Source organism: Callionymus lyra, chromosome 14, assembly GCF_982586985.1.
Source record: "Callionymus lyra chromosome 14, fCalLyr1.hap1.1, whole genome shotgun sequence".
Classification (NCBI taxonomy): Eukaryota; Metazoa; Chordata; class Actinopteri; order Syngnathiformes; family Callionymidae; genus Callionymus; species Callionymus lyra.
Window position 1 is genome coordinate 17563751 of NC_141831.1, and position 26784 is coordinate 17590534.

The 26784-nt window shown below is 42.7% G+C and overlaps 6 protein-coding genes across 8 annotated transcripts; 3 read left to right on the plus strand and 3 right to left on the minus strand.

The window, feature by feature from the left end:
• Positions 1–1521: 1521 nt before the first annotated feature.
• On the minus strand, positions 1522–2389 carry h2ax (H2A.X variant histone). Its single transcript, XM_087807162.1, has one exon. It carries the CDS (start codon positions 2293–2295, stop codon positions 1864–1866), a length of 432 nt encoding a protein of 143 aa, XP_087663288.1. The 5' UTR covers positions 2296–2389; the 3' UTR covers positions 1522–1863.
• Positions 2390–3374: 985 nt separating this feature from the next.
• c2cd2l (c2cd2 like) lies at positions 3375–7184 on the minus strand. Of its 2 annotated transcripts, none has more exons than XM_087807160.1 (9): positions 6670–7184; positions 6475–6570; positions 6271–6390; positions 5178–5288; positions 5014–5115; positions 4783–4909; positions 4504–4604; positions 3874–4051; positions 3375–3813 (listed from the first exon to the last, which is right to left on the minus strand). In XM_087807160.1, the coding sequence occupies exons 1-9, from the start codon at positions 6937–6939 to the stop codon at positions 3587–3589; spliced, it is 1332 nt and encodes a 443-aa protein (XP_087663286.1). In that variant the 5' UTR covers positions 6940–7184; the 3' UTR covers positions 3375–3586. The 2 variants fall into 2 exon arrangements, with proteins under 2 accessions (XP_087663286.1, XP_087663284.1); XM_087807158.1 differs by having other exon boundaries at positions 3584–3816.
• A 172-nt stretch (positions 7185–7356) lies between these two features.
• dpagt1 (dolichyl-phosphate (UDP-N-acetylglucosamine) N-acetylglucosaminephosphotransferase 1 (GlcNAc-1-P transferase)) lies at positions 7357–12143 on the plus strand. The gene is made up of 9 exons (XM_087807161.1): positions 7357–7674; positions 9466–9583; positions 9769–9982; positions 10055–10201; positions 10265–10349; positions 11245–11433; positions 11500–11587; positions 11661–11804; positions 11861–12143. The coding sequence occupies exons 1-9, from the start codon at positions 7520–7522 to the stop codon at positions 11924–11926; spliced, it is 1206 nt and encodes a 401-aa protein (XP_087663287.1). The 5' UTR covers positions 7357–7519; the 3' UTR covers positions 11927–12143.
• Positions 12144–13105: 962 nt separating this feature from the next.
• hinfp (histone H4 transcription factor) lies at positions 13106–17030 on the plus strand. Of its 2 annotated transcripts, none has more exons than XM_087807197.1 (9): positions 13106–13342; positions 13551–13777; positions 13841–13952; positions 14014–14166; positions 14237–14314; positions 15143–15263; positions 15842–15980; positions 16046–16170; positions 16226–17030. In XM_087807197.1, the coding sequence occupies exons 1-9, from the start codon at positions 13192–13194 to the stop codon at positions 16482–16484; spliced, it is 1365 nt and encodes a 454-aa protein (XP_087663323.1). In that variant the 5' UTR covers positions 13106–13191; the 3' UTR covers positions 16485–17030. The 2 variants fall into 2 exon arrangements, with proteins under 2 accessions (XP_087663323.1, XP_087663324.1); XM_087807198.1 differs by having other exon boundaries at positions 13844–13952.
• A 929-nt stretch (positions 17031–17959) lies between these two features.
• On the plus strand, positions 17960–20534 carry cwc15 (CWC15 spliceosome associated protein). Its single transcript, XM_087807502.1, has 7 exons — positions 17960–18006; positions 18427–18568; positions 18643–18755; positions 18816–18916; positions 19937–20047; positions 20113–20267; positions 20338–20534. The coding sequence occupies exons 2-7, from the start codon at positions 18438–18440 to the stop codon at positions 20465–20467; spliced, it is 741 nt and encodes a 246-aa protein (XP_087663628.1). The 5' UTR covers positions 17960–18006; positions 18427–18437; the 3' UTR covers positions 20468–20534.
• A 91-nt stretch (positions 20535–20625) lies between these two features.
• Positions 20626–26769, minus strand: LOC148066231 (trafficking protein particle complex subunit 14-like). The gene is made up of 11 exons (XM_087807500.1): positions 25633–26769; positions 25187–25488; positions 24939–25031; positions 24722–24851; positions 23972–24058; positions 23631–23899; positions 22320–22402; positions 22107–22258; positions 21906–22039; positions 21654–21847; positions 20626–21578 (listed from the first exon to the last, which is right to left on the minus strand). The coding sequence occupies exons 1-11, from the start codon at positions 25808–25810 to the stop codon at positions 21422–21424; spliced, it is 1779 nt and encodes a 592-aa protein (XP_087663626.1). The 5' UTR covers positions 25811–26769; the 3' UTR covers positions 20626–21421.
• Positions 26770–26784: the final 15 nt, after the last annotated feature.

Consider the following 26784-nt stretch of genomic DNA (forward strand, 5'->3'; position numbering starts at 1 on the left):
CAGGGTTGAGTCAGTACTTGGGTGACTTAAGTCAGTCTATCAAACTGAGCCTGAGAAACCTGGGTGTTGTATTTGACAAAGACATGTCTCTAGTTCAACACTGCAGAAAACTGACCAGAAACTGTTTCCTTCAACTGAGAAAAATCTCTAAACTTAGGAAAATGTTGTCACAACATGATCTGGAGCTTGTAATCCATGCGTTTGTTTCTTCTTGTTTAGACTATTGTAACAGTTAATTTTCATGTCTTAACAAGAAGGATCTGTCTCGCCTGCAGTTAATACAAAACACTGCAGCGAGAATTCTGACCTGCTCTAGTAGAAGAACTCACATTTCTCCGATCCTTAAAACTCTTCCCTGGCTTCCAGTTTCTTTCAGAATCAACTTTAAAATTCTGGTTCTTACTTTCAGATCTATTCATGGTCAGGCTCCTCCTTACATCACTGATCTGATCCAGCCTTACACCCCAGCTCGGGCTCTGAGGTCTGTGGATCGGAATCTACTTATGGTTCCTCGCACACGGTTCAGGACCAGAGGAGAGAAATCCTTCCAGACTGTTGCTCCTAAGCTTTGGAACGATCTTGCTCTCCCTCTGTGTTTGATGGATCTACTGACTCTTTTAAGAAACATCTTAAGACATTTTATTTGTTCAGGCTTTTCCTTGATTTTCTGGAACTCCTGTTGTGTTATCAGTTTTATCTTTACCTTTAAAGTATATACTTTATTGAATATTGTTTTGATTGTTTAAGCGCTTTGTGACCCTGGTCTGGAAAAGCGCTATACAAATAAAAATGACTTACGTTTATTTTGAACACAACACCATCTTTGATCGAGCGAGACACGCTGGAGAAATAAAGTACAAATATAAAGCATTTAAAAACTATTATTTTATTGACGAGGATGAGGGATTCATCTAGAAAAATAAGTGTTCCAATTTAACTACTATAGGTTATACATGTATAGAAAGAATAACCTCTCTAAAGTGTAATCATACACGACTGTGTATTTATGTGGATGTCTACTTAATATTCTCATAATATACTTTACATTTTATTGTGGAATAGACAATAGGATAAACATGTTCCAATGCCAATAGCGCTCAACTTTTATAAGTGATATCTACTCTTTTTAAGCAACTATCAATATATTAAATTGTACAATTCTGAGTTCGGGGGCAGGAGTGGAGTAAAAGTATCATGATGTTCTATTCTATGTTAGTCTTTGTATCCTTTGTCTTTGATCTATGTTCTCCATCTTTAGACTTGGATTGTATCATCTTGTTCTCTTTATTCTTATTTTGATTATTTATGAAAAATTGCTGGGGATAATTTGGAAGAAAAAAAAAAATCGTAAAATCATACAACTTCTACCTTAACCTTATAAACAAACGCCAAAAACCGAAGGGGGGAAATGCTGCCACCCGATGGCGTGGGGTAGTAATTACACGTTCGACCACATGGCTGACAAATGCACGCCAACATCCGGTTGATCACGAATCAAACGGCAGCAGGAAACTGAGGCGGTTCGAGGTCACGTGTTTCTTTATTGACTTGGAAAAAAGGATCACGTCAGAAAAAGAAAAAAGTCGCGCGCTAGAATCAACAGGAGTCAGTCAGAAAAAGAGAATAAAGCGGCTGACGTCACAACGGTCAGCCATAACGTCACTTTTGACCTTTAACACCCAAGAGTTTTGCAGATCAACGTGGCCTTTGCTGAGAAAATGTCCGCGTCACCAAGTCAGTCTGTGTCGCTGCACGATCTGCGCGGCTACATGCTAGCATGCTCCCAGGCTAGCGCTCTCCAGAGAAGGTGGTGGCCCTTAAAAGAGCCTTTTGTGTGTGTGTGTTAGGGGGGTCAAGACTAGACTAGTATTCCTGGGACTGAGACGAGGCCTTCTTGCCCGCCTTCCCGCCAGAACTGGGAGCCGCTTGGCCGGTCTTCTTGGGCAGAAGAACCGCCTGGATGTTGGGCAACACTCCACCCTGAGCGATGGTGACTCTTCCCAGCAGCTTGTTCAGCTCCTCGTCGTTGCGGACAGCCAGCTGCAGGTGACGCGGGATGATTCTGGTCTTCTTGTTGTCGCGGGCGGCGTTTCCAGCCAACTCCAGGATCTCAGCGGTCAGATACTCCAGCACTGCCGCCAGGTAGACGGGAGCTCCGGCGCCGACGCGCTCCGCATAGTTGCCCTTTCTGAGCAGCCTGTGGACGCGACCCACGGGGAACTGCAAGCCGGCCCTGGAGCTGCGGGTCTTGGCCTTGGCGCGGGCTTTACCTCCGGTCTTTCCTCGTCCAGACATGTTGGATCGTAGAATGGTTGAGATGAAAGTGACTCCAGTGGTTAATAAGGTTCGGATAGAACCCGCCCCCTCGAACACGATTGGTTACACTGCTGCGAACGACCGGCTCTCATTGGCTGGAGCGTTTAATGCGCGCGCAATAAAGACCGGAAATGACACTAGCTAGCTTGATGATAGGCTGCTGCTCATTCGTCTCTGCTCTGATTGGCTTATTTGTAGATTGGCGCGTGAATCCATACCCGCACAAATCTTTTTTTTTTAGGAATATATTTTATTTTATTCACCCCAACAGAAATCGGTCACTACATCGCCGAAAGGAACAGTGCAGTTTCATTTACAAATTGAAATAATAGTTGACCGGCTTTACATTACCCTGAGTATGACGTTTCTCTGTTGTTTCAATACAAAGTAATTATTTTCCTGTAACAAAGAAAGCTTTAATTATTGTTCACTAAACCAGCATTATTTTCACTTGTGTATTCTTACGATGCATTAACGTATTTTTAACTTTTTTCCTGCCATGTCAATCTGATATTACCTTTATTATACACTACTGGATTTACATAGTTTTAAATTCTTATCTATAAAATAGACAAAGATACAAAGTGTGTTGTACATTTGACCTTACTCCAGCTAACATTGTTAGCCACTTGCTAAGCTAGAAAATTAACCATTCAGTTTAAACTATCCTCCACATTACAGTACAGTTTCCACATGTAACGTGGTGGTAAGGTTGATCAAACTATAAAAGAGCAAATAAATCGAACTTTAAGGAAACATGTCTGCTGAAGACCTTGGTTCCTGCAAGGGTTCTAGTGATGTCGTCTGATGTCGCTTAAAAAAAGTGTTTGTAATAGAACATGCGTTACTAGGCGGTATTCGTCATTGCTGGACTGACATAAAATATTGTTTTTATATTAAATTAAATTTGTTGTTTAGTTTTATTCATTTAGTTCCAAGAGCATAATTTAAAAGTTTGAACAAATGTTTTTACAAAATACTATGTGGATGAATGTATTTAGTGATAATTCTATGCGGAACCTTCCTGAAGTGTAATATGATAAAATATTTACATGAACATTGGAACAAATTAGCTAAATCTCAACACTATTTAAATAATTTTAAATAAATTTCAATAGAATGACCATGACTTACATAGCAACAGTGACAGACCATAATATTTTCTCTGGTCCACAGATAGAAAAACTAATTTTGTTCAACATAATTTCTGACCACGTCATGATGGTGACGCTAGTAAGCAGCTGTTAAGAACTCCGTCCTAAAAGAGACTTCAGTTTTCCAAAGAGCTCTTTCCTGGGTTTCCTTCTCTGCCTTCGGACGCTTTTGTCTTTCGGAAAGAAAATCTCTTGATCAGACGCCGGGAGAAACTTCCAGACTTCTTCCTGCGGCTGGAGGTAGAAGAGCCGCTGATGTTGGAGACGTCTTCGTGAGACTGACTGATGCTGGACTGAGTCGGCCCGCGTCTCCTCCGGAACCAGAGCCCTCTGGGCAGGAACCCTGCTGTAGTGAAACGGTGAAAGTCGGGAAGATGGTCTTGGGATTTGAAAAGTGACTCACCTCTGTTGTCTTTGAGGCTCCGGGTTTCTAAGACTCCAGTAGAACCGGTGTCCGAGTCCACGTCAGAAACCCTTTTACTTTGACCCGCTTCTGTTTGAAGACCCGACCCGGAATGCTGTAGAACTTCCTTTATTGAGGCTGCGTAGTCTCTGGACACCATCAGGTCTGGGAGAGGAACCTGAGAGGAAATAACAGGATAATGAACACAGACATGACAGAGAGATATGAAAGTATATCAGGGACATATATCTGTATCATTACAGTGCCTTTAAATTCAATATAAAAAACATTCAATATTCAAATGGTTTGTATATATTTAATTTAAAGGCTATAAATAAAATAAATACTGGATTTAAAAATTGTATTTATTGGAATAAGAATATCAAACTGTAAGTGTTAAAAAAGAAGGTTAATTTTTAAAATATTCAAATATTCTAATCTAATTATATAAAAAAATGTCAACCTTGAATATAAATTATTATATCCAATTTAACAAAAAACATTTAGAAATATATTTATTTTTATTTTATTAAATAAAATGAATACAATATTAATTTTATTATTATTGTTTCAATAACGAATTCAAAGTGTCAATATTTGAAATGTAAAACTTCAAAATGTTCCTCTGACCTTTGACACGCCAGAGATGATGAGTGTGCTTTTGTTGGTTGGTTGAGTTTTCTTGGCTCTGCTCTCGGTCAGCTGGCGAATGGCTGTGTCGGCAACTGGATCTGTGATGACAACGACGCTCACAAATTTGAAATCATAAAAAAAAGTTATGTAATAGAAAAGAGTAAGGACACACCACAGTAAGCACTGCGGTGGAGCATACCTCTGCCAAGGAGATGAGGTCACACAACTTTTTAAGACAAAGCAACCATCATATCAAAGTTCTTTTGAGCGACGTACCAGAGCTTTGGTTCGGCCTCTGAGTCGGCTGCACTGAGGGGTCAACCGTCCAGTCTTCCGTGACTAATTGGTGAACTTTCTTGGACAACGTTGGGGAATGACAGAGATCTGTGTCTGTGCACTCCATCTGAGAATCAAAGTTAGTTGAGTTTAATTTAATGAGAACATCATAGACACAATAATAGATGGTGTTTTGTCCATCCAACATAAGGAACCCAGTCTGGTACTTACTCCTGGACCAGACCCAGCAGACCGCAGGTCCAGAACCAGGGCAGGCTGAGAGGTGAATAGAGCCTCCTCCGTCAGTCGCTGAATCGTGTCGATGTCGTCTGGCTGATGAAGAGAAGTTGGTTTGGTTGGTTTCCCAGTTTTACTAGATGGTCCAAAGGACTGACCTGCTTCAGGCGACCATAAGGTGTCGCTCGCAGACTGAAAGATGGCGGCTTCAACACCGACCATGTCACTAGTAGACCTCCGTCCTCCATCTCCTCCAGATTTATCTGGATCTGACAGTCAGAAGAACAGGTTGATGCCACAATCAAAACACTTATGCCACACTGACACTTGGATGCGACATAAACACACTGATGATACATCGACACGCCGATGCGAACTGACAAAATAATGCCTTATCAACAGACTGATGCAACGTTGACACACTGGTTCCAGATAGACACGCTTATGATACGTTGACATGCTAATGCAAAGTTGACATGCTGATGCCACGTCAATACACTAATTCCACATTGAAAAACTGATGCCACTTCAACAAACAGATGCCATATCAACACACTGATGCGATATCAACGCAATGATGCCCCACTGAAACCACATCAACATGATGATGTCACATCGACGACCTGATGCGACTTCGACAACCTGATGCCAAATTAACGCACTGAAGCCACATCGATGCACTAATGTCTAATTAAAAGCTCATGCCACATCAACATGATGAGGTCACGTTGACGACTAGATGCCACATCAACGCACTGATGCACTAATGCCACATCAACATGATGACGCCACATTGACAACCTGATGCCACATCAACATGAGGTCGTCACTTTGACGATCGGATGCCCCATCAACGCACTTATGTCACATCGATGCACTAATGGCACATTAAACGTGGATGCCACATCAACATGATGATGTCACTTTGACGATCGGATGCCCCATCGACAACCTGATGCCACATCAACGCACTGATGCCACATCAACGCACTGTTGCCACATCGATGAACTAATGGCACATTAAACGCTGATGCCACATCAACATGATAATGTCACGTCGACGACCTGATGCCACATTATCGCACTGATGCCACATCGACGCACTGATGGCGCATTAAACGCTGATGTCACGTCGACAACTTGATGCCACATTGACACACTGAAGCCACATTACCACAAAGCGGTGCCTTTGGTGCGCCAAGCCCACCTTTGCAACAGAGTTATCAAGTCCCGCCCACTACTGTCACTTACCTGTAGAACAGCAGGTGAGACTGTGACGTGGAAGACTTCCATGTTGACCAGCACTGGCGACTGCTGAGTCACTGTCACAGGAAACGTCACCACATCCACTCGACATTGACACTGAAGAACCTGGAAGATGAAATCTCCACTGAGCCACCCATAGAACCTTTAGTTATACTATCTTCAGACATGGATCAGAGTTGAGTGACCAACCATCCTGCGAGCAGAGCGACTGATGCACGTCACACTGTCTATACTCGAGGACGACGCCACCTTCAGGTCGTTTTCGAAAGTGATCTGGACAGAACTCTGAGGAGCAAAGAGTGAGAACAGAACTTGAGATTAAAAAAAAATATTCTAAAGGTTCTCTGGGTTCTATCTACACAGGTGATCCACAAAGAGGCTTACCTGCTGTTCGTGGGCCTGCTGGTTCAGAGCGCAGACCCAGCTCCCCAGCCACGCCTCCCTGAGGGTCTTGAATGAGAGCAGCGATCTTAACAGTCCCTTTAGACCCACCTCCGACCTGGTTTCTCCAGACCACCTGCTCCAGAACTGCTTCCTCCTCCTCCTCCACCAGGAGATCCACAGCACCTCCTGGAGGAGCCAGTCCAGGACGGCCAGGGAGGAGGCCAGGAAGAGGAGCAGCAGGACCGACCAGCCCAGCTCTGGAGGCTCCATCAGAACCAGCCGGCCATGACCAGAGCTTCAGTACAAAACGTCCCGATGACTTCGCTCCAGAACCAGTCGCTGCTGCTTCACGTTGTCACACATGTTGACGAGACTCGTCCATCTTTTACTGACTCACGACCAGACGGAACCATTGGCTCGGTCACGCAGAGGCTCTCTCCTCGCCGTCACGACAGGGGCCCGACCGGACAGCAGGGGGCGCCGACGTTAAATATAAGTCAACATTCTTCATTTTTTTCCCAATCCCTCATGAAAAAACGTGATCCGTTTACTGTCCGTACAAATGGGTTCTTTTATTTTGAAAGGGGGCGGACGTTACGTCACTTCACGTCCAACCCGGAAGTTGGATTTATAACACACGGAGGTCCATAAACTCTGGATTATTTAAATAAACAAACATTTGTGACGTCGCGGGACGGAAGTGTACTTTTGAACAGGCCTCATGGACTCTTGGATCCCCTGACATATGGTCAGAACGAAAGAGAAAACGAGACGCGGCGATGACTCGTGGGTCATGTTCTAGGACTCGTTAGTTCCAGAGTCCAGATTCTTTCCGACTAGAACCGAGACCATGTCCGCGGTTCCGACCGTGCCGCTGGCGGTCAACTGCCTGCTGTCGGTGCTGGGATGCCTGGCCACGGCCAAACTTATCCCCGCGTTCAGAGACCACTTCATCGCGGCCAGACTGTTCGGATTGGACCTGAACAAGACCTCGAAACAGGAAGTGTGAGTCACGTCAGCTCTTTTAATACAAATACATGCGTGTTATCAGTTAACAGTGGCAATAATACACTACTAAATTGACAATAAATCAATATTTCTACAGTAAAAATACATGAAACTTCGTTCACTTATACTTCAAAACCTGCTGAACATGAAAGCAAAGTCAGATCTTTGTCAACTATTAAGCTTCTTTTTTTAAAATAAGAATTAAAATAGATTGTGCTTGAATAACAGTGACATCAATACACTGTACTAAATTGAACATAAATCAATATTTTCTACAGTAAAAATAAATGAAACTTTGTTTATTAATAATTTAAAACCTGCTGAACATGAAAGTAAAGTCAGATCTTTGTCAACTATTAAGGTTTATTTTTTATATATAAAATACATAGTGCACAAACGGCTTTTAAGCAAAAATAACGTCATAAGTCAGTACTTCAGTATTATTTAAACAACCGTAACTTAATAATTTTGCAAGAAAACAAAATAATAAATGGGAAATTATAACAGATCAGCAGAAAATAGTTCCACCGCTTTTCTTCCAACAGTCTCACACACGTCTGCAGACTCTGGTCTCATCACGTAAATGTCGCTTCAAATCTAGAACAGAAGTGTCTCTGGAATCTATTGAGAGAAAATGTACTTTAATGTCACCATATCAGAGGATTTTTGAGAATATATCAGTGATAGTTTCGTAGAACCTTCCGCGCGTGATTTCTCTCTCACTACCGTAACACCTTCACAACAGCGCAAGCGTTTTAAAGTTGCGGCTGGATCGCGGCTCACTTGACCGCAGTTGTGTTATTGTTGTTTGTTTATAAAACCTTAGGGATCATTGTAAAGTATCGTCGTTTTCACTTTGAGTTCTCTTTTAAATAAATAAAATGGCACAATATGCTTTTATGTTATGAAAAACTATGGTGGATCTGAGCGCAAAAGACAGCATTGCACTAAAAGCTAAAACAAAAGTGTAGATAAGTAAGTAAGTCAGTAATATTTATTTATATAGCGCTTTTCGAGACCAGGGTCACAAAGCGCTTAAACAATCAAAACAATACTCAAAAAGGTACATACTTTAAAGATAAAGATAATACTGAGAACAACACAGGAGTTCGAGAAATTCAAGGAAAAGCCTGAACAAATAGAAACGTCTTTAGATGTTTCTTAAAGGAGTCAGTAGATCCATCAAGCGCAAAGAGAGAGGAAGATCGTTCCAAAGCTTAGGAGCAACAGCCTGAAAAGATTTCTCTCCTCTGGTCCTGAGCCGTGTGCGTGGAACCATAAGTAGATTCTGATCCACAGACCTCAGAGCCCGAGCTGGGGTGTAAGGCTGGATCAGATCAGTGATGTAAGGAGGAGCCTGACCATGAATAGATCTGAAAGTAAGAACCAGAATTTTAAAGTTGATCCTGAAAGAAACTGGAAGCCAGTGAAGAGTTTTAAGGACCGGAGAAATGTGAGTTCTACTATTGGAGCGGGTCAGAATTCTCGCTGCAGAGTTGTGAATCAACTGCAGGCGAGACAGATCCTTCTTGTTAAGACATGAAAACAAACTGTTACAATAGTCCAGACGAGAAGAAACAAACGCATGGATTACAAGCTCCAGATCATGTTCCGACAACATTTTCCTAAGTTTAGAGATTTTTCTCAGTTGAAGGAAACAGTTTCTGGTCAGTTTTCTGCAGTGTTGAACTAGAGACATGTCTTTATCAAATACAACACCCAGGTTTCTCTGGCTCATAAGAGAGGTTGCTTGTGATTTTACTATTAACCAATTATTTGTGGTTTCAGTCCAGAGTCCCAGGGCGTGATCAGCGGGACCGTGTTCCTCATCATCCTCTTCTGCTTCATCCCTGTCCCGTTCCTGGGCTGCTTCGTCGGGGATGAGTGCACGTTCCCGCATGATGAGGTGAGTCTGTTGAAGAATATCAGTGCCATCAGAATATTAAATGTTTAAAATTTAAATGTCTAAACTTTTTTTCAAAATTTAAAATGTAAAATTGAAACATCATATATGCTACTGGCACAGATATACTTCCATATGAGTCAACTGACCGCTGTGTTTCCACGCCGAGCCTGACTGTGCAATGTTAGTTTGTGCAGCTGATCGGAGCGCTGCTCGCCATCTGCTGCATGATCTTCTTGGGTTTTGCCGACGATGTGCTGAACCTGCGCTGGCGGCACAAACTCCTGCTGCCCACTCTGGCGTCGCTGCCGCTCCTCATGGTCTACTTCACCAGCTTCGGCAACACCGTCATCGTGGTCCCCAAACCCTTCAGGATGCTGCTGGGCCTGCACCTGGACTTGGGTGAGCGAGGTTGCCGGTCAGACGTCTCAGGTGGTGCACGTGTCGTCATCGTTGGGTTTATTTCCTGCACAGGAATCCTCTACTACGTCTACATGGGGATGCTCGCCGTTTTCTGCACCAACGCCATCAACATTCTGGCCGGCATCAACGGCATCGAGTCGGGTCAGGCGCTCTTCATCTCCGGCTCCATCATCATCTTCAACTTCATGGAACTTAACGGTGAGGCGTTCAGGAACACCTGGAGATTGTTCCTCCTCTGACGCAAATGTCTTGTATTTTCAGGGGACTACGGCGCCGACCACGTGTTCTCGCTCTACTTCATGATGCCGTTCTTCTTCACCACACTGGCACTTTTCTACCACAACTGGTGAGTCCTGGCGACGCTGGTCTTTGACCTATTTATGGAAGTTTATCAGTGGCCTAAGAATATTGATGGTTCAGTTGAACATTTCGAATGTCGGAACTATGAATTTATTGTTAATTTTTTTTTTCTTATTTAATTGAAAAGTACGATTAATTGAAAATGAATAAATTGATTATTTATTTTTTTTACACATAGAGTTTGATATTCCTATTTCAATATTACTGAATACATTTTCTAAATCCCTTATTCTTTTAATTCCTTGCCTTTTTAATTCAATATAAAACATGTAAAAAATATATACATCACTAAAAGAGTGTCGAGTTACTTTTAGCCAATCGTGGTGTCACTATTATACCAATAATTTAATATTGAATTTAAAACACTATTAATGATTAAATACTGAATTTAGGACATTTTTAAAAAGAATAAGATTATCAAACTCTGTGTAAATTTAAAAGTATATATATTTTCTAATATTCTAATTGTTTTATATAATGATAAAAAAAAATGAAATTCAACCTTTCAACATACACATGTTTTAGTTTAATTAATAAAAAAAAAGATTAAATGCTTAAAAAAAGAATAAAAAAGGCTACAAATCAAAATATATTTAACTAAGACATTTTATTTTTTTAATAATTGTAATCAGAATATTAAAACTGTATGTGTTAAAATTAATATTATAAAATCAAGTTGTTTATATATATACTGATGTTTTTGATTAAATTATTTAATAAAACCAACTTCAACCTTTCAATATAAATATAATTAAAGATTGATAAACCAATGCTAAAAAAACAACATTCCATTAAAAAAAAAAAAAAATCAAAGGTTCTAACATTTTAGATTCAACCATCCAATATTCTGATGGAACATATATTCTTCCAAACCGTCTCAGGTATCCGTCCTCCGTGTTCGTGGGCGACACCTTCTGCTATTTTGCCGGGATGACCTTCGCAGTTGTTGGGATCCTGGGACACTTCAGTAAAACCATGCTGCTCTTCTTCATACCTCAAGTTGTCAATTTCATCTACTCGTTGCCTCAGTTGTTCCATGTCGTCCCCTGTCCACGACACAGACTCCCCAGGTGACCCCCCTCCGCCCCCCCCCCCCACACTTTTGATGCTGAACTCTTCCTTACTGTCAATCACAGGCTGAACCCAGAAACTGGAAAACTGGGAATGAGTTATTCGAAATTCAAGCGGAAGGATCTGTCCAAGCTTGGTCTACTCATCCTGAAGGTCTGATCTTTTGACTTTGTTTTGACTTGAGGACGAGGAGATCTGGATCCAGTCGTTGACGGGTGTCTTGCAGGTCGCCGAGCGGGCCCGCCTGCTACAGGTCAGCGAGGACGACGGCTTCATCCAGTGCAACAACATGACCTTGATCAACCTGGTTCTGATGGTTCTGGGTCCGACCCATGAGAGGACTCTCACCACCATCATGCTCCTCATTCAGGTACCAAAGAAAGGATCTGATCCACTGAATTTCAGCAGCTGACGTGTCTCTCTCAGGTGACCGGCAGCGTGTTGGCGTTCGGGATCCGGTATCACCTGGTCCGCCTCTTCTACGACGTGTAGACGGTTCTGCAACACCGTGAACTATCTATCTATCTATCTATCTTGCCTGGATGCTTCAGGTTGTCCCAGTGTGTGGACCTGATCCGAACACAAGATAGTTCATGACTGCGCTACATGAATGATGCTGGTCTGTCATCAGACGTGGTTCTGGTCCATTCATATGAACCTGTGTGTCTCACCCGACACACGATTGAAGAAATAAAGATTCTGGACTTGACTTGTCTGTACGATCTTAAATGACTTTTCACAATGTTCATAATTGTACACCTGTGACAATATATATCTACTGTGAGTCCAGTGAAACTATGGTCTGCTGTATCACCATCACTTCACATATTATTTACAAAACATTTATTTAAATCAAGATCAACACATTTCTTTTGGAGGATTTTCTTTTTCAAAGAACTTCATAATCATGGATTTGAGTTGACAACTAAAGATTAAGAGACCAAATAAGTTAATTTACTAATGTAACTTTCTTAATGGAAGAGCTATATCCAAACCTCCTTAAAGAGCCTCATGTCAGATGAATAAATAATAACTTAAATTCATATCAATTTAAAGATATTTGATTGAAGAACTGCGTTGTTACTGTATTAGCAAATTCCAATGACAAAGGCATGCAAAATAAATTGCACCTTCACCTAACCACCATTGACTTGATGGTGATATAAATAAGTCAGTGATGACATACACAAATCATAAATACAGATGAACATTCGTGGCAAAAAATGAAAATTGAAAAAAATAAATAATTGTGAAATGCATGAATTCTAGCTTTGAGCATTCTATACTTAATTTGAACATTTACAGAGGATGGAAATGTTCATAAACATGAAATCATACTCGTTTATCGCTGGAACAAACTAAAAAAAACTGTATTTTAGCAAAAATGGTTCCAGTCTCACACTAGTCATGCATGTTCTACCACAGTGCTGCAGAGAACTGACAAATTAATTAACAAAATTCACAATATTGTAAAAATGCACGTACATACAGATCATTCAAAGAGAGTAAGTTCTTTCACTTTCGAAGGGATGAGACTAAATGTTTGGTTTTAAAGTATAATGACCCTTGAAACGGAATACAGTCAATCAACGCCTCCGGCGGAACTCAAGTCACAACCTGTTGTTTCCAGCCGGTCCTAATAGCAGTGACACTCAGCAGCGGGGATTTGCCCGGACCTTGTTTACTTCATGTCACTTGTGGCTTCGTTGTGGAGGTACCGAGTCCCTTAAGTAGAACCGAACCCTCCCAGAAGCAGGATGGCGCCCAGCAAGAGGCCTCGGAACTCGACCTTGAGCCTGGACTGCGAGTGGGCCTCCTGCCAGGATCGGTTCGGTCGGATGGAGAACTTCTGCCAGCATGTTGACGAACACCTGGCTGACGTCAGCACGAAGGGTGACGAGCAACCAAGTAGGAAATAATATTAAAGGAAAAAGTATATTTTAAAACGTGTATGAATTTAAAAAAGAAATATAGTCGGAAGGTTCCAAAGCAAGGAAGCTGCTTAACCCTTACCTGGATAATAATGAGAATCTAAATCGATTTATAACTAGTCTTTTGCTCTAGTGTGACGTCACACGGTGACCCTAAATGTGAGTTATATTGTGTGTGTGTTCAGGGGAGGTTCAGTGTCTGTGGAGGGACTGCGGCTTCGTCTCGGTGGATGGTCTCCAGGAGCTCCGGCGTCACGTCTTCTTCCACTGTTACCACACGAAGCTGAAGCAGCTGGGTCAGCAGGTCATCGAGACGCAGGCCCGTCTGGGCTCCTGTTCCATCGGCCACCAGAACCGGAACATCCTCCCCGAGGTTCCCGATTGTTTTTTGTGTTTGTGGGACGACTGTGAGGTGAGTTACACGGAGACGTTCCTTCCCCAGTACCTTGATCCTGGTTCTTCTTTCTCCATCCAGCAGCAAGCCTTTGAGAACGTGGAGTGGTTCTACAGGCACGTGGAGATGCACAGCGTCTGCGCAGACGCTCCCGCGGTTGAGAGCGAGAGCCTGATTCGATGCGGCTGGAGAGGCAAGTAGCGATGATGACTGAAGACGGGGTCAGGTTTCAACGCCGCTGCTCGTCTCCACAGACTGCGAGGCCACAGCGAAGGAGCGCTCGAAGCTGCGAGAACATCTGCGCAGCCACACTCAGGAGAAGGTGGTGGCCTGCCCCGGCTGCGGCGGCATGTACGCCAACAACACCAAGTTTTTCGATCACATCATCCGTCAGAGCGCGATGGGAGGTGCGGGACTTCAGGGAAATCCTTCGATACGAAGCCAGAGAGTAACGTATCGTTGTTGTCTGTGCGGCAGGTCAGAGGTTCCAGTGTTCGCATTGTTCCAAACGCTTCGCCACGGAACGTCTGCTCAGAGACCACATGAGGAACCACGGTGAGAATTCCAGAGTCCCCGATCAAACTATGTTTTAATACCTTCCGCACACAAACACAGACCAGGTTCACGCATACATGAGTCAAGAGTTACGCAGGCTTCTCAATATAACAAACAATTGGTGTGATTGGAAAAGGTTTACAGTTTACAGCCAAGAGTTTAATGAGGGGGCATGAGATTCTTAAACAAATAAAGGGTTTATCTTGTTATAAAGTGTTTGAAAATTATTCTTTTTAATAATTTGACTTTTTGACACTCACTGAAATAACGAATACATATTATATAGTAGAGTTTCTGCCGTTCCCTCGTAGTAGACTTACTACTATGAGGTTGCATAAGTTTATATTAGTGTTTATAACTTGGTCCCTCCACTTCTGTACTGTGTACCATTTGTACTACTGTTTATTAATCGTGTTATATTTATAGTTATTATAAGATTTTGAAAATATATACTGAATATATTTTTTTTAAACATATTGAAGCTTATTTAGGGAACTTTCTGCTGTGTGAATGCAATTCTCCCCATAAGATTTATCTTATTTCATCTTTATATTAAAAATAAACTAAAAAAAAAAAAAAAGTTTTATTGTAAATATCTCAAATTTATCATATTCATTAAATTATTTGTTTTTCTTATTCGTATTTTGTTGTAAAGTTGATACTGAGTTTGTTTTTTAATTACACATTAAATATCTTGTTGAATAACTGCTAGTGTTGAACACTCATCTTGCAAAAAGAGACAAAAAAAAGGCACTAATGCTACCTTTTGAAGTTCAGACTGAAAATCTAAATCAACTGCATGTACAACTTGAGCTCTTCTGTCCTCAGTGAGTCACTACAAGTGTCCTCTGTGTGACATGACGTGTCCCTCGCCGTCCTCGCTCAGGAACCACATCAAGTTCCGTCACAGTAATGAGAAACCATACAGCTGCGAGTACTGCGAGTACAGGTGAGTCGCTCAGGTGTGTCGGACATGAAAAGGTTCAGATCAAGAAGTTTATTGGAAAGAATCTGACGACAATATAATATATTTATAGTATTGCCAAATACTCTACTCTTGTGTCTCAGAATTTAAGTACTGGGTAAAAATTAATGAAGTCGTATGTGTTTGTTTTGAAACCCAAATATTTCCAAACATCAGCTTTAAAGCTGTTGAAGTCGACTGTATCCTCTTGTCCTCAGTCAATGACACGATCTCGCAGGATTTTAGTGTTCCTTTAGCTGCAGAAGATGTGATGAGTGCTGCCATCAAGTGGCTGGGATGTTGAATTGCAACACTAAAAAGCTGAATATTTGAATGCTAATTATAAATTAATAAAAAAAAAAAGAATTGAATTATTAGCCATAAATCAACTATGATTACAAATTCTTAAGTATGATTTCAAATATATATTTTTTAAATAAAAGAAATATACACTGCTGTTGAATATCGATTAACTATTCTGGAAAAAAAAAAAAAAGAAGATACATCACTGTATCTGTTTTCGAACACCTCTAATCAAAAACCAACATTTTCTCCGTCCTCAGCTGTAAGAACCTGATCGACCTGCGGAAGCACCTGGACACTCACAGCAGTGAGCCGGCGTACCACTGCGACGTCCCCGACTGTGGCTTCACGTCTCGCACCCTCGGAACCATGAAGGTCCACCAGAGACGACATCATGAGGTATCACATTAGGCTCGCGGACCCTGAAAAAAAAAAGATCCTGACCTCTTGCGGTTCCTCCTCAGGGAAGTGTCGTCGCCCGATACAAGTGTCACGTGTGCGACCAGAGCTTCACCCGAGGAAACAACTTGACCGTGCACCTGCACAAGAAACACCACTTCAAATGGCCTTCTGGACACCCGAGGTTCAGGTGAGTCTGGACCAGGGCCTTCTCCGGGACCGCTGTGACAGACCTGTGTGTTCAGGTACAAGGAGCACGAGGACGGCTTCCTCCGCCTGCAGCTGATCCGCTACGAGAGCGTGGAGCTCACGGAGCAGCTGATGAGGGAGAAGCAGAGCCGTGACGGGGAGCAGGTGGGCGAGGGACAGCTGGAGGCTCACGTGGAACTGAGAGGCGTCCTCCTGGAGGAGCAGGGAGAAGACGAGGCTCAGGACCAGAACGTGGTCTATTCTCTGAGCCAGGTGCTGCCGATGAGGGAGCCGGGACCCTCGCTGGGCACGTGACCCAACGATGACAACCGTTAAATCCAAAAGTCAAGTCCTTCCTGGACTCTGCTCAGTGAACCATGACCTAACATAAGTGGTGGTCTTAAAGAGTTTAGGGCCTGATGGTGAATAAAAAGACTGGAGAGAACTCACTGCTGCCCGAGACACACCTGTGGATGGGGGTTTGCTTGAGGGTCTGCTCACCCTTGAAGAAGAAATCCTACTGACCATCAAAGAGTATTGCGCAATGAGCCACAACAAGTTATTTCACCTCTGAACAAAATGGAGTCTGAAGACGTTTTTTTTAGCGCCACCTTCAGGAAATAAGGTCAAACTACTGATGCTGCTTTGTTACACCTTTGATTTGTCCTCTTTTTAACTCTGTGAAATGTTTTTGTTTTTTTTAACTGTTTAACGTGTTTATAGAAAAGTCTGACTTTCCAGGTCAAGAAATTCACATTATTGTTATTATATTTAGTTTCATACGATGGACTATTGTACTACTGTATAAGAATGCTATACTGAAAAACAGGCATTTGTGTAGAATATTGCAACTTTTGTAAAGTCACTATGAAGGTTGTCAAATATATATATATATATATAGAGACTGTCACTTAAGCAAAAAATCGAATAGTTTCCTTCAAGCTATTCTGTTTGGTGAGAGTTTAACTACAACAAATAAAATTGAACTTTGTCAAATTTTTCAACATGCCCTAAAATTTCTTTCTATTACACGACTTCACGTCCTTTGTTTTTTATTTCCTTTATATAATATGTAAAATACAACAAAACATCTACAGTGCTTGAATAATAATTTGAAAACAAGATATAAAAATATATATATAAGTAAGTAATATTTATTTATATAGCGCTTTTCTAGACCAGGGTCACAAAGCGCTTAAACAAACAAAACAATACTCAAGTGTATACACCTTAAAGTCATCAAGATTATACTGAGAACAACACAAGAGTTCCAGAAAATCAAGGAAAAGCCTGAACAAATAGAAACGTCTTAAGATGTTTCTTAAAGGAGTCAGTAGATCCATCAAGCGCAAAGAGAGAGGAAGATCGTTCCAAATCTTGTAAGCAACAGCCTGAAAAGATTTCTCTCCTCTGGTCCTGAACCGTGTGCGTGGAACCATAAGTAGATTCTGATCCACAGACCTCAGAGCCCGAGCTGGGGTGTAAGGCTGGATCAGATCAGTGATGTAAGGAGGAGCCTGACAATGAATAGCTAATAAATAAATATTATTATTATTATATTAGCTAATATATAGCTAAGATATAAATATATATTAGCTAAGAACGTTCCTACCTATCTACACACGATATTAAAGAACCTTTTTGTCACACAATTGAGTTGACGGATAAAAGTTGCGAATATAGTTTAAGTCTCGAACATGAAGAACGATTTCTAGTGACCCCTAGTGGGTTGTTTGAAGCCAGTTCTAGAAAGTCTTCAGGTTCCGGGGGATTTTAAACAGCAGCGCACACACCGGATGTGACGTATCGTCCCTCGCCTCGTCTGTGTGTACACATCGTAAGTGGTTTTTGTTCATCATTTTCTTGGGCATTATAATGTTTTCTTGTCTTTAATTCACGTTAACTCGCTCTGTAGCCTCGTGAACGAATGTTTATTTAGTTTTTTTGTTGGCGATGTCTATTAGAAATTGATAAACTCAAGAATGCTAATCCGCGTTAGCATGATACTTTGAGCGGTTTTGACGATAATCGACTTTACGTAAATATGTGTTTTTTTATTAGTCTTTCTTGTATGTTTTGCTATTGTCTGACTCCTATTTAAGCGTCATAGTTTTAGTTAGTATCGTTAGATTTGAGTAAAAACGAACAAGACCAGGACCAGATAGAGTTAGCATCAGTGCTCGACCCAACAATGTGCTGGTAAACAAGCATCTTGCCTCGATGGTTTAATAGAAGTCTCCTTTTTTTGTCCTAACAGGTTGGTTCACCATGACAACTGCTGCCCGACCCACGTTTGAACCCGCCAGAGGTGGCCGGGGTAAAGGGGAAGGAGACCTGAGTGCTCTTTCTAAGCAGTACTCCAGTCGAGATCTTCCAGGCCACACGAAGATCAAATACAGGTCAGTGCGATGACGTAGCTGGTGTAGTCATCAAATGTGGTTCGGTACTGAGAGTGTTCTGTGGTTCTCTGCAGGCAGCCGACCCAGGATAACCAAGAGGAGGTTCGTGCCCGGGACTTCCGCAGAGAGCTGGAAGAGAGGGAGCGCGTGGCCGCACGAGAGAAGACCAGAGAGAGGGGCCCAAGAGGTGATTCTGGAAGAGGTGACCTTCGACCTGAACCAAATAACTGAAACCTGTGCTCCACAGAACACACCACTTCTTCATCGTCCTCGTCTTCCTCCTCCAAGAGGCCTCGCCTGGACCAGATTCCTGCAGCAAACCTGGATGCCGACGACCCATTAACTGACGTGAGTGTTCGCCCCGGGGTTGGCACCAACTAGAGCGATTGAAATCAAATAGAGGTTGTGTTTTTAGCATCTTCACGTATCAAGAGTCACAGAATATTTTTCACACAGTATATTAATTGATATAACAACACAACACTTCTTTCTGTGTGGCCCAGTAACAAACGCCGCACCGACCGGTACTAGGTATTAGTTTGGGATCACAGTACTAGCAGTGTTTGGTGCACCTAAATATTGCCATTTATAAAATATTTCTTCACCGTAATGTATCGACAATGACTTATTTACTCTATATATTAATCTTATCTAAAACATTTTTTTTATATAATTATAGATCTTTTGTGGTGTATATTTGAATAATGTCTGTCAATGTCGTAAACGGCTACGCAATAAATCACTGTTTAGAAAAATCAATAATCTTATACATGACTCGCAAGCTTTTATGAACAATTATTAAAAATGTTCATGAATTTTTAAATCTGCGCACCGTATCTCTATGGGGCCTCGCACAGTAATACTACAGAAACTTTCTTAGTTTACAAACCTTGTGATCGATTTCTGAATGCCGTGTAAATCAGTTTGAGGTCTGTAAGTAAAAGCAGAATTAATTATTAGGCACACTGGCGTTTTATGAGAAACCTCAAGGGCTTAAAGTGCGCCTTGTAGCCAAAAAAATAGGGTACATTAAGTACTGGATTTATCAGTTATGTTTGATTATTGAGTACCTATTTGAAGTTTGTCTACAAGAGTAAATAATCATCTGATGACTACTGGAAGGGCCTTGCTGTAATGGAATTATGATGTTTTTGAATTGAAAACAGTTACGACTTCGTCAACAGTCGCATGGTCTGAAAATTCTGCAACACCAGAGTCAAGTACTCGACAATACTACAAATGTATCCTTGTTTATTTTATATATCGCAATATAGACTTGTTCGTATCATGATACGCAATGTCAAGTTCCTGCCAATAAACGCATCAAGGCTCGTGATCCTGCTCTGACGTGTTGTGTTGACCGAGCAGGACGACGAGGATGAGGACTCCGACTCCGACAGCGACGATGATAACACCGCCGCCCTAGTGGCAGAGTTGGACAAAATCCGGAAGGAACGTGCCGAGGAGCAGGAACGCAAAGTAAGACCTTGAGCGAAGAGGCTGTCCCCGTGAGAGACAGACCTTCAGCTGAGTCATCTGTGCAGGACCGAGAGCAGAAGGCAGAGGAGGAGCGGATCAGGATGGAGAACATTCTGAGTGGAAACCCGTTGATCAACCTGGCGGGACAACAACAGCAGCAGCAACAGCAACAACAACAACAAGGCGCGCAGACCCAGAATACTTTCCGGGTCAAGAGAAGGTAACGTTCGTGTGACGGGTCAGGGTCGGTTGACCGGGTTCAGCTGGTGACTACATGGGTCTCTCTGCAGGTGGGACGACGACGTGGTCTTCAAAAACTGCGCAAAAGGCGTCGACAAGGCCGGGAAGGAGAAACGCTTCGTAAACGACACACTGAGGTCTGAGTTCCACAAGAAGTTCATGGAGAAATATGTGAAATAAACAATGCATTTTTTTTGTAGTTAAAACTCATTTTTAGTTTCAATAAACCTAAATAATGAAAAATGTTCTGAGTCGCCTGTCACTCCTTACAGTATACACACGTCTTTGAGCTGCGTTACAGCAACACAACAGACGCACAACATATTTTAAGCATTGAGACAAAATAAAAGCAGAATAATACTGTACTTCCATTTGATTTAACTTGGGCTACAGCAGAGAATCAGAGGGTGATGGGAGCTGTTTTTCCCACTTGCAGATGGAGACGGTTTTTAACACTTCAGGATATAGAAGTAGATCAGTGCCATCAGAATATTGAACGTTTAAATTGTTTATTGACACATTTTTCAAAGCATTAAATCATTTTTCAATCACTTCATTTATGTAATGACTTAAGTAATTTGTACATTAAAATGTTTTTTTTTTTTTTAATAATTGAACAAATTCAAATATTCTTTTACATATAGTTTGGTATTCTTATAATTTAAAAATAAATAAATAAAATTAGTAGTCTTTAAATATGATAGAAAAACAGTGTCACTTTTATACCAATATTGTTTACATTGCATTTAAGACGCGATGTAATAGAAAATATATTCAATTTTGAATATTTCTTTTAGAATTATTGGAATTATATCACACTAAAAAAATATTCAAAAATTGTAATTTATTTTTAAAAAAACATACAATTTAATAAATTAAATTATATATTATATAAAGTTAATGCGTATACAATAATTAACAACAAAAATGTTATCTTCAATCATCCAATATTCTGATGACACTGATCGACATCGTGCTCCAATAAAGATCCATCATCCCACTTCCAGTCAGTGAACTGTCAATCAAGAACACCACTTGCTTCTTTAATTCCCGGTCTACTGACCACTGCGAGTATGACATTGATTCCTCCACAATAATAAATAAAACTTGCAAACGTCCCCCACTCGATCAATGCTAGGAAAGACCCGGGTCCACCACCAGAACTTTACACTCTCTTTTGGCAATTTTGTCCAGAGACAGCAGGGACTTGTCCTGCGGGGGGAGGTAGAGAGGCCGACCCACTGGAGACCCGACGGGAGGCGTGATGGCCCGTCGCTCGGCGCTGCCCGTCCTGACGCACACACACACACACACAACCTCATGACATCTTTATCTCCTGACCTGTCAATCCAACTATGAAGCTCACCTCATGATGTGGGAGCGTGACGGCTGTTGGTGGGAGAAGGACTGGGATCTGCCCAGGCTGGCCTGGTGTCGGTCCAGAAGGTCCCGCACCGCCGGGCTGGACGGACTCGTCTTCCGCGAAAGCGGCCGAGCGTCCGGTGGCGGGTTCGACACCGACGCGGTGAATTGAAGCTTCAACTTCATGTGCTGACTTAGCTGTGGATGAATGACACGTGAGCGCTGAGTCAGCGGACGGACATCGGGGCGTCGGTACCTCGTACAGTCCGGGTCTGAGGATCTGGAACGCCACGCTGAAGGACAGGGTGCTTCCTTTCCGACAGTGACCCAGGTTGGTGAGCGGAGACTGACACACCACTGCCGACACCACGGACTCCTCCTGACCACGAGCTGACACACACACACACACGTGTGAAACAACTACACACTAAACCGGGTCAGAAGAGGAGAGTCGGACCTTCAGGCGTCCACACGAGTCGCACCGACAGGAAGTCCTGCAGGTTGTTTATCAGGATGTATTTGACCTTGAAGTGCTCTTTGAGCCGGACCGTGCTGGGACAGCTGGCGGTCATGACGAAGCGAGGCCGGTCCAGACGGATGCTGGGTAACCTAGAGGGGGGGGGGTCGTCTGTGAGAGACCAGCTCGGGCGGACGACTGACCAGAACCGACCTGTAATGGGTGTAGATGCTGTTGGTGAAGGGCATCTTGGGCGTCGACCACTGAAAAACCGCCACTAATGGAACCTCAAGACCCTGTTGACACAAAACATTCACTTTTTAGTCCAGAGTTGAATTAATTTCACTTCAAACATTCAGACTCCAGGGTTTATCTGAACCAACGTGCAGAAGAAAACTCTTCATATCTTTTAAATTATACATTTCAAAACATTTACGGCCGGTTTGAGAGGAAATCGTTTTGCCCTTTTCTCACTACCATTTTATCCTATTATCACTCTCATCACTGTCTCACCCTAATCTCACTCGTGTCTCACTCCCATTCCAACCCTGTCTCACCCTAATCTCACTCTTGTCTCACACTAATCTCACTCGTGTCTCATTCCAACCCTGTTTAATCCTAATCACACTCTTGTCTCACTCTCATTCCAACCCTGACTCACTAATCTCACTCGTCTCATTCCAACCCTGTCTATTCCTAATCTCATTCTAGTCTCACTCTCATTCCAACCCTGGCTCATCCTAATCTCACTCTCATTCCAGCCATGACTCACATTTATCTCACTCTTGTCTCATTACAACCCTGTCCAATCCTAATCCTACTCTTTCATACTAACTCACTTTCATACTAATCCTAGCTCACCCAGTCTCAATCTTGTCTCACTCTCATACCAACCCTGTCTCACCCTCATCTCACTCTTACTCCAACCCTGACTCACAATAATCTCACTCTTGTCTAACTACAACCCTGTCTAATCCTAATCTCATCCTAGTTTCACTCTCATACCAACCCTATCCCACTCCAAACCCGTTTCACCCTAATCTCACTCTTGTCTCATTCCAACTCTGTCTAATCCTAATCTCATCCTAGTCTCACTCTCATACCACACCGCCTCACCCTAATCCCACTCCCATTCCAACCCTGTCTCACCCTAATGTCACTCTCATCCCAACCCTGTCTCACCTTTATCTCACTCTTGTGTTACTCTCATCACAAACATAAACTCACTATAATCCCAACCTTGTCTCACATTGATTTTAACCCATTCTCACCCTAACCTCACTCCCCCTCACCTTGACCTAATCTCGTCTCACCCTGGTCCCCTCTCGTCAACCCGTCGTCTCATTTCTTATTCCACCCAAGTAGTCTTGCTATGTTCCACCTCTGTCTTAACATCTCACCATCATTGCACTTCATCCTCACAGTGTTCTGTTCGAAATCACTTTCTTCTCCATCATTGTTTTACCATAATCTCACTTTTTTTCTCACTCTCGTCACACTGCTGGAACCCCAGGGGCCACTGACCTCGTTTGATTCGTCCTCCGGCAGCTCGTTCAGGTGAAGCTGAAAGAGGAAGTCCTGTTCCTCCAGAGCGCTGAGCGTGCTGGGCAGACATCCACTGACGCTGTCCACCCGGCAGAAGGACGTCATGGCCACCTCGCCGGACTGATGACAGACGTTGTCCACGAGCAGAACCGAGCCGTCGGGCATGACGGGAAGATACGAGGCGTTCAGGTTCGGCAGGACTCGGACGTCCCGCACGCACACCTCCTCCTGAGACGACTCGTTCAGCACTGCAAACAGACTCACACGATTGATGTGGTGTGTGTGTGTGAGAGTGTGTTAGTGTGTCGGTGGCCTCTGACCTTTGAGGATGAGGAGATGCTTTCCAGCCACGGTCATCTGTTTGCAGCGCACAGTGGGCGGAGCCAACACTGTCAGAGTCGTGCTGACTGCGGAGACAACAAGTGTGTGTGTCAATTGCATGTGCGAATGTTTGTGTGTTTGAATGTGTGTCTCACTTTGTATGTGGCTGTTTGTGTGTGAATGTGTTTGTATGTGTGTGATTGTTTGTGAGTGTGAATGTGTATGTATTTTTGTGTTTGAATGTGTGTCACACTGTGTTTGTGTGTGAATGTTTGTATGTGTGTGTGTATTTGTGTGTGTGATTGTGTGTGAGTGCGAAAGTGCATGTATTTGTGTGTGTTTCAATGTGTGTCACACTGTGTTTGTGTCTGAATGTTTGTATATGTGTGTGTGTTTGTGTTTGATTGTTTGTGAGTGCGAATGTGTGTGTATTTGTGTGTGTGTGAGAATGCCTGTGTACATGTGTGAGTGTGTCTATGTGTTAATGTTTGTGTGTGAATGTTTGTATGTGTGTGTGTATTTGTGTGTGTGATTGTGTGAGAGTGTGAATGTGTATGTATTTGTGTGTGTTTGAATGTGTGTCACACTGTGTTTGTGTGTGAATGTTTGTATGTGTGTGTGTATTTGTGTTTGATTGTTTGTGAGTGCAAATGTGTGTGTATTTGTGTGTGTGTGAATGCCTGTGTACATGTGTGTGTGTGTCTATGTGTTAATGTTTGCGAAATAATGTGTTTGCATGTGTGTGTTACCTTGAGCTTTAAAGGTGTTCAGGTCGTGTCTAAACGTGTGTGTAGGATCTCTCTGCTGTAAGACACTCAGGTACCCGAGCTCCTGGACCTCCACCTTCTCCGCCTCCTTCTTCCACACCGTGACCATCACCTGCACACACACACACACACACACACACAAACACACACGTTCAGATTCCGTCCACTCATGCACTGCAGGAAGTCAGCGCTCACTTACTTTGACCTTCAGTGTGCCGACAGGAAGTTTGTCAAGCGTGACGGTGAGCGGGAAAATGACCTCATCGGTCAGAACCAGAGGCTCGTCCAGAACCTGGAGACACACGTGACCTCAGTGCACCTGCAACAATAATCTGTGTGTGTTTTTTATTTTTATTTTTAATATTTGTATTGTCTAGGTATGTTTAATGTTGTTGTGAACTTCTGAAACTACTTAAATGCACTAATAATACATGTGTCTCACACAACCTTATCCAGGCCCCTGCAGGGGCCTCTGGAGGAGTTGTGGATCAGCAGAGGTTTACAGTCTCGGAAGCTCCGGCACCGAGAGTCCACTCTGCTGCCCAGAGCAGCGATGGCCGCCTCCGCCGCTGCGATGTAGTCGTCGTCCCCGTCGTCCCGGTAGTCATGGAGACGGTGGTCCCCGCGGTGCCGGCTGTCTCCGGGACTCACGCTGGCCACCGCGCACAGAGACCCGGCCAGCTCCCTCCAGGCCTGGCTGCTCGCCGACTCACACCCGAAACTTCCAGCCGGCTCGTCGGCGCCATCTGCTGGAAGAAGAAGCGAACCACACGCCATCACAATAGTAACACACTTAAGATCCAATAATAATAACAAAAGACTACATCGTTTTTTGAAGACCCCCCCTCTCCTTCTCCTGCACCACCACATATCCCATCAGCCCCCTGACCCACCAGGGTTCTTCTCGTCCTTGCAGCGCAGCACCAGCAGGAACCGAACCGTCTCTCCCAGGTACAGATGACTCCGCCGGGGAAGGCTCCGGTACCGCGCCGGGTCCGACAGGTCCGAGATCGGAACCGCCGGGAAATACATGAAATACTCACACTGGGACTCCATCATCGTCAGAACCATGACGACGGACCGGTGGCAGCATCCGAGAACCACTTCCGCTTCGTTGCTTTCACAATAAAACAAAAGAGTCGCTCCCCTGCGGTGACGTCAAGCGTCCGACCTTATAGTGGTCAGTACATGATGTGAATCCCACCGCAGTTGTAAATGTTTACTTATACTACTTGATACTGATACTAAAAAACAAAACAAAACAAAAAAGAAGTCAATTTCAAGGCCTGGGGATCAACATCCGGTCTGACAGGTCAAATTATCTAGGTTTGTGTGCAAAATTAAGAGTAATTTATTTCTATACTATGGGTCTTATGACGACGACCACATGATGTAAATATCATTATATACATACGTTATATAATTATTAAGTAAGTAAGTAAGTAATTTTTATTTGTATAGCGCTTTTCCAGACCAGGGTCACAAAGCGCTTCAACAATCAAAACAATATTTAATAAAGTATATATTTTAAAGATCAAGATAAAACTGATAACATAAGAGGATTTCCAGAAAATTATGGAAAGTTATGCTATTATTAAAACCAGAGAAAATGCACTCGTTTCAACCTCCTTAATACTTTTTTAGGTTTCTATATTTGTGTTACCTTTTCGTTAAATCCTAAACTCACTTAATATTTACCCAATTTTGAAAAATCGGTATCGTTGTAAAGCTTACTAAACAAATAAACTAGTAAAAGAGGTTTAATTATGTAATAATGATGTTAATCATTTTTAATTTGGCTCACAGAATATGCATAGAAAAAATAAAGTACTCACTGCGATGCTACATGCTAAAGTTAGCTTTAAACTAAGGCTTAAAACGTCTAACTTCGACCATGTAGCTGCGCCAGGTTTAAACGTGTTCATTACATAGGAAGCAAAAAGGTTTTAGACACGTTTTTTTCCTTTGAGAGTCTGAGGAACTAGAAGAGTTGCAACAGTGGCTAAAGAAGGTGACAGTGACCTGTTTGCTCATCCGCTGATAAT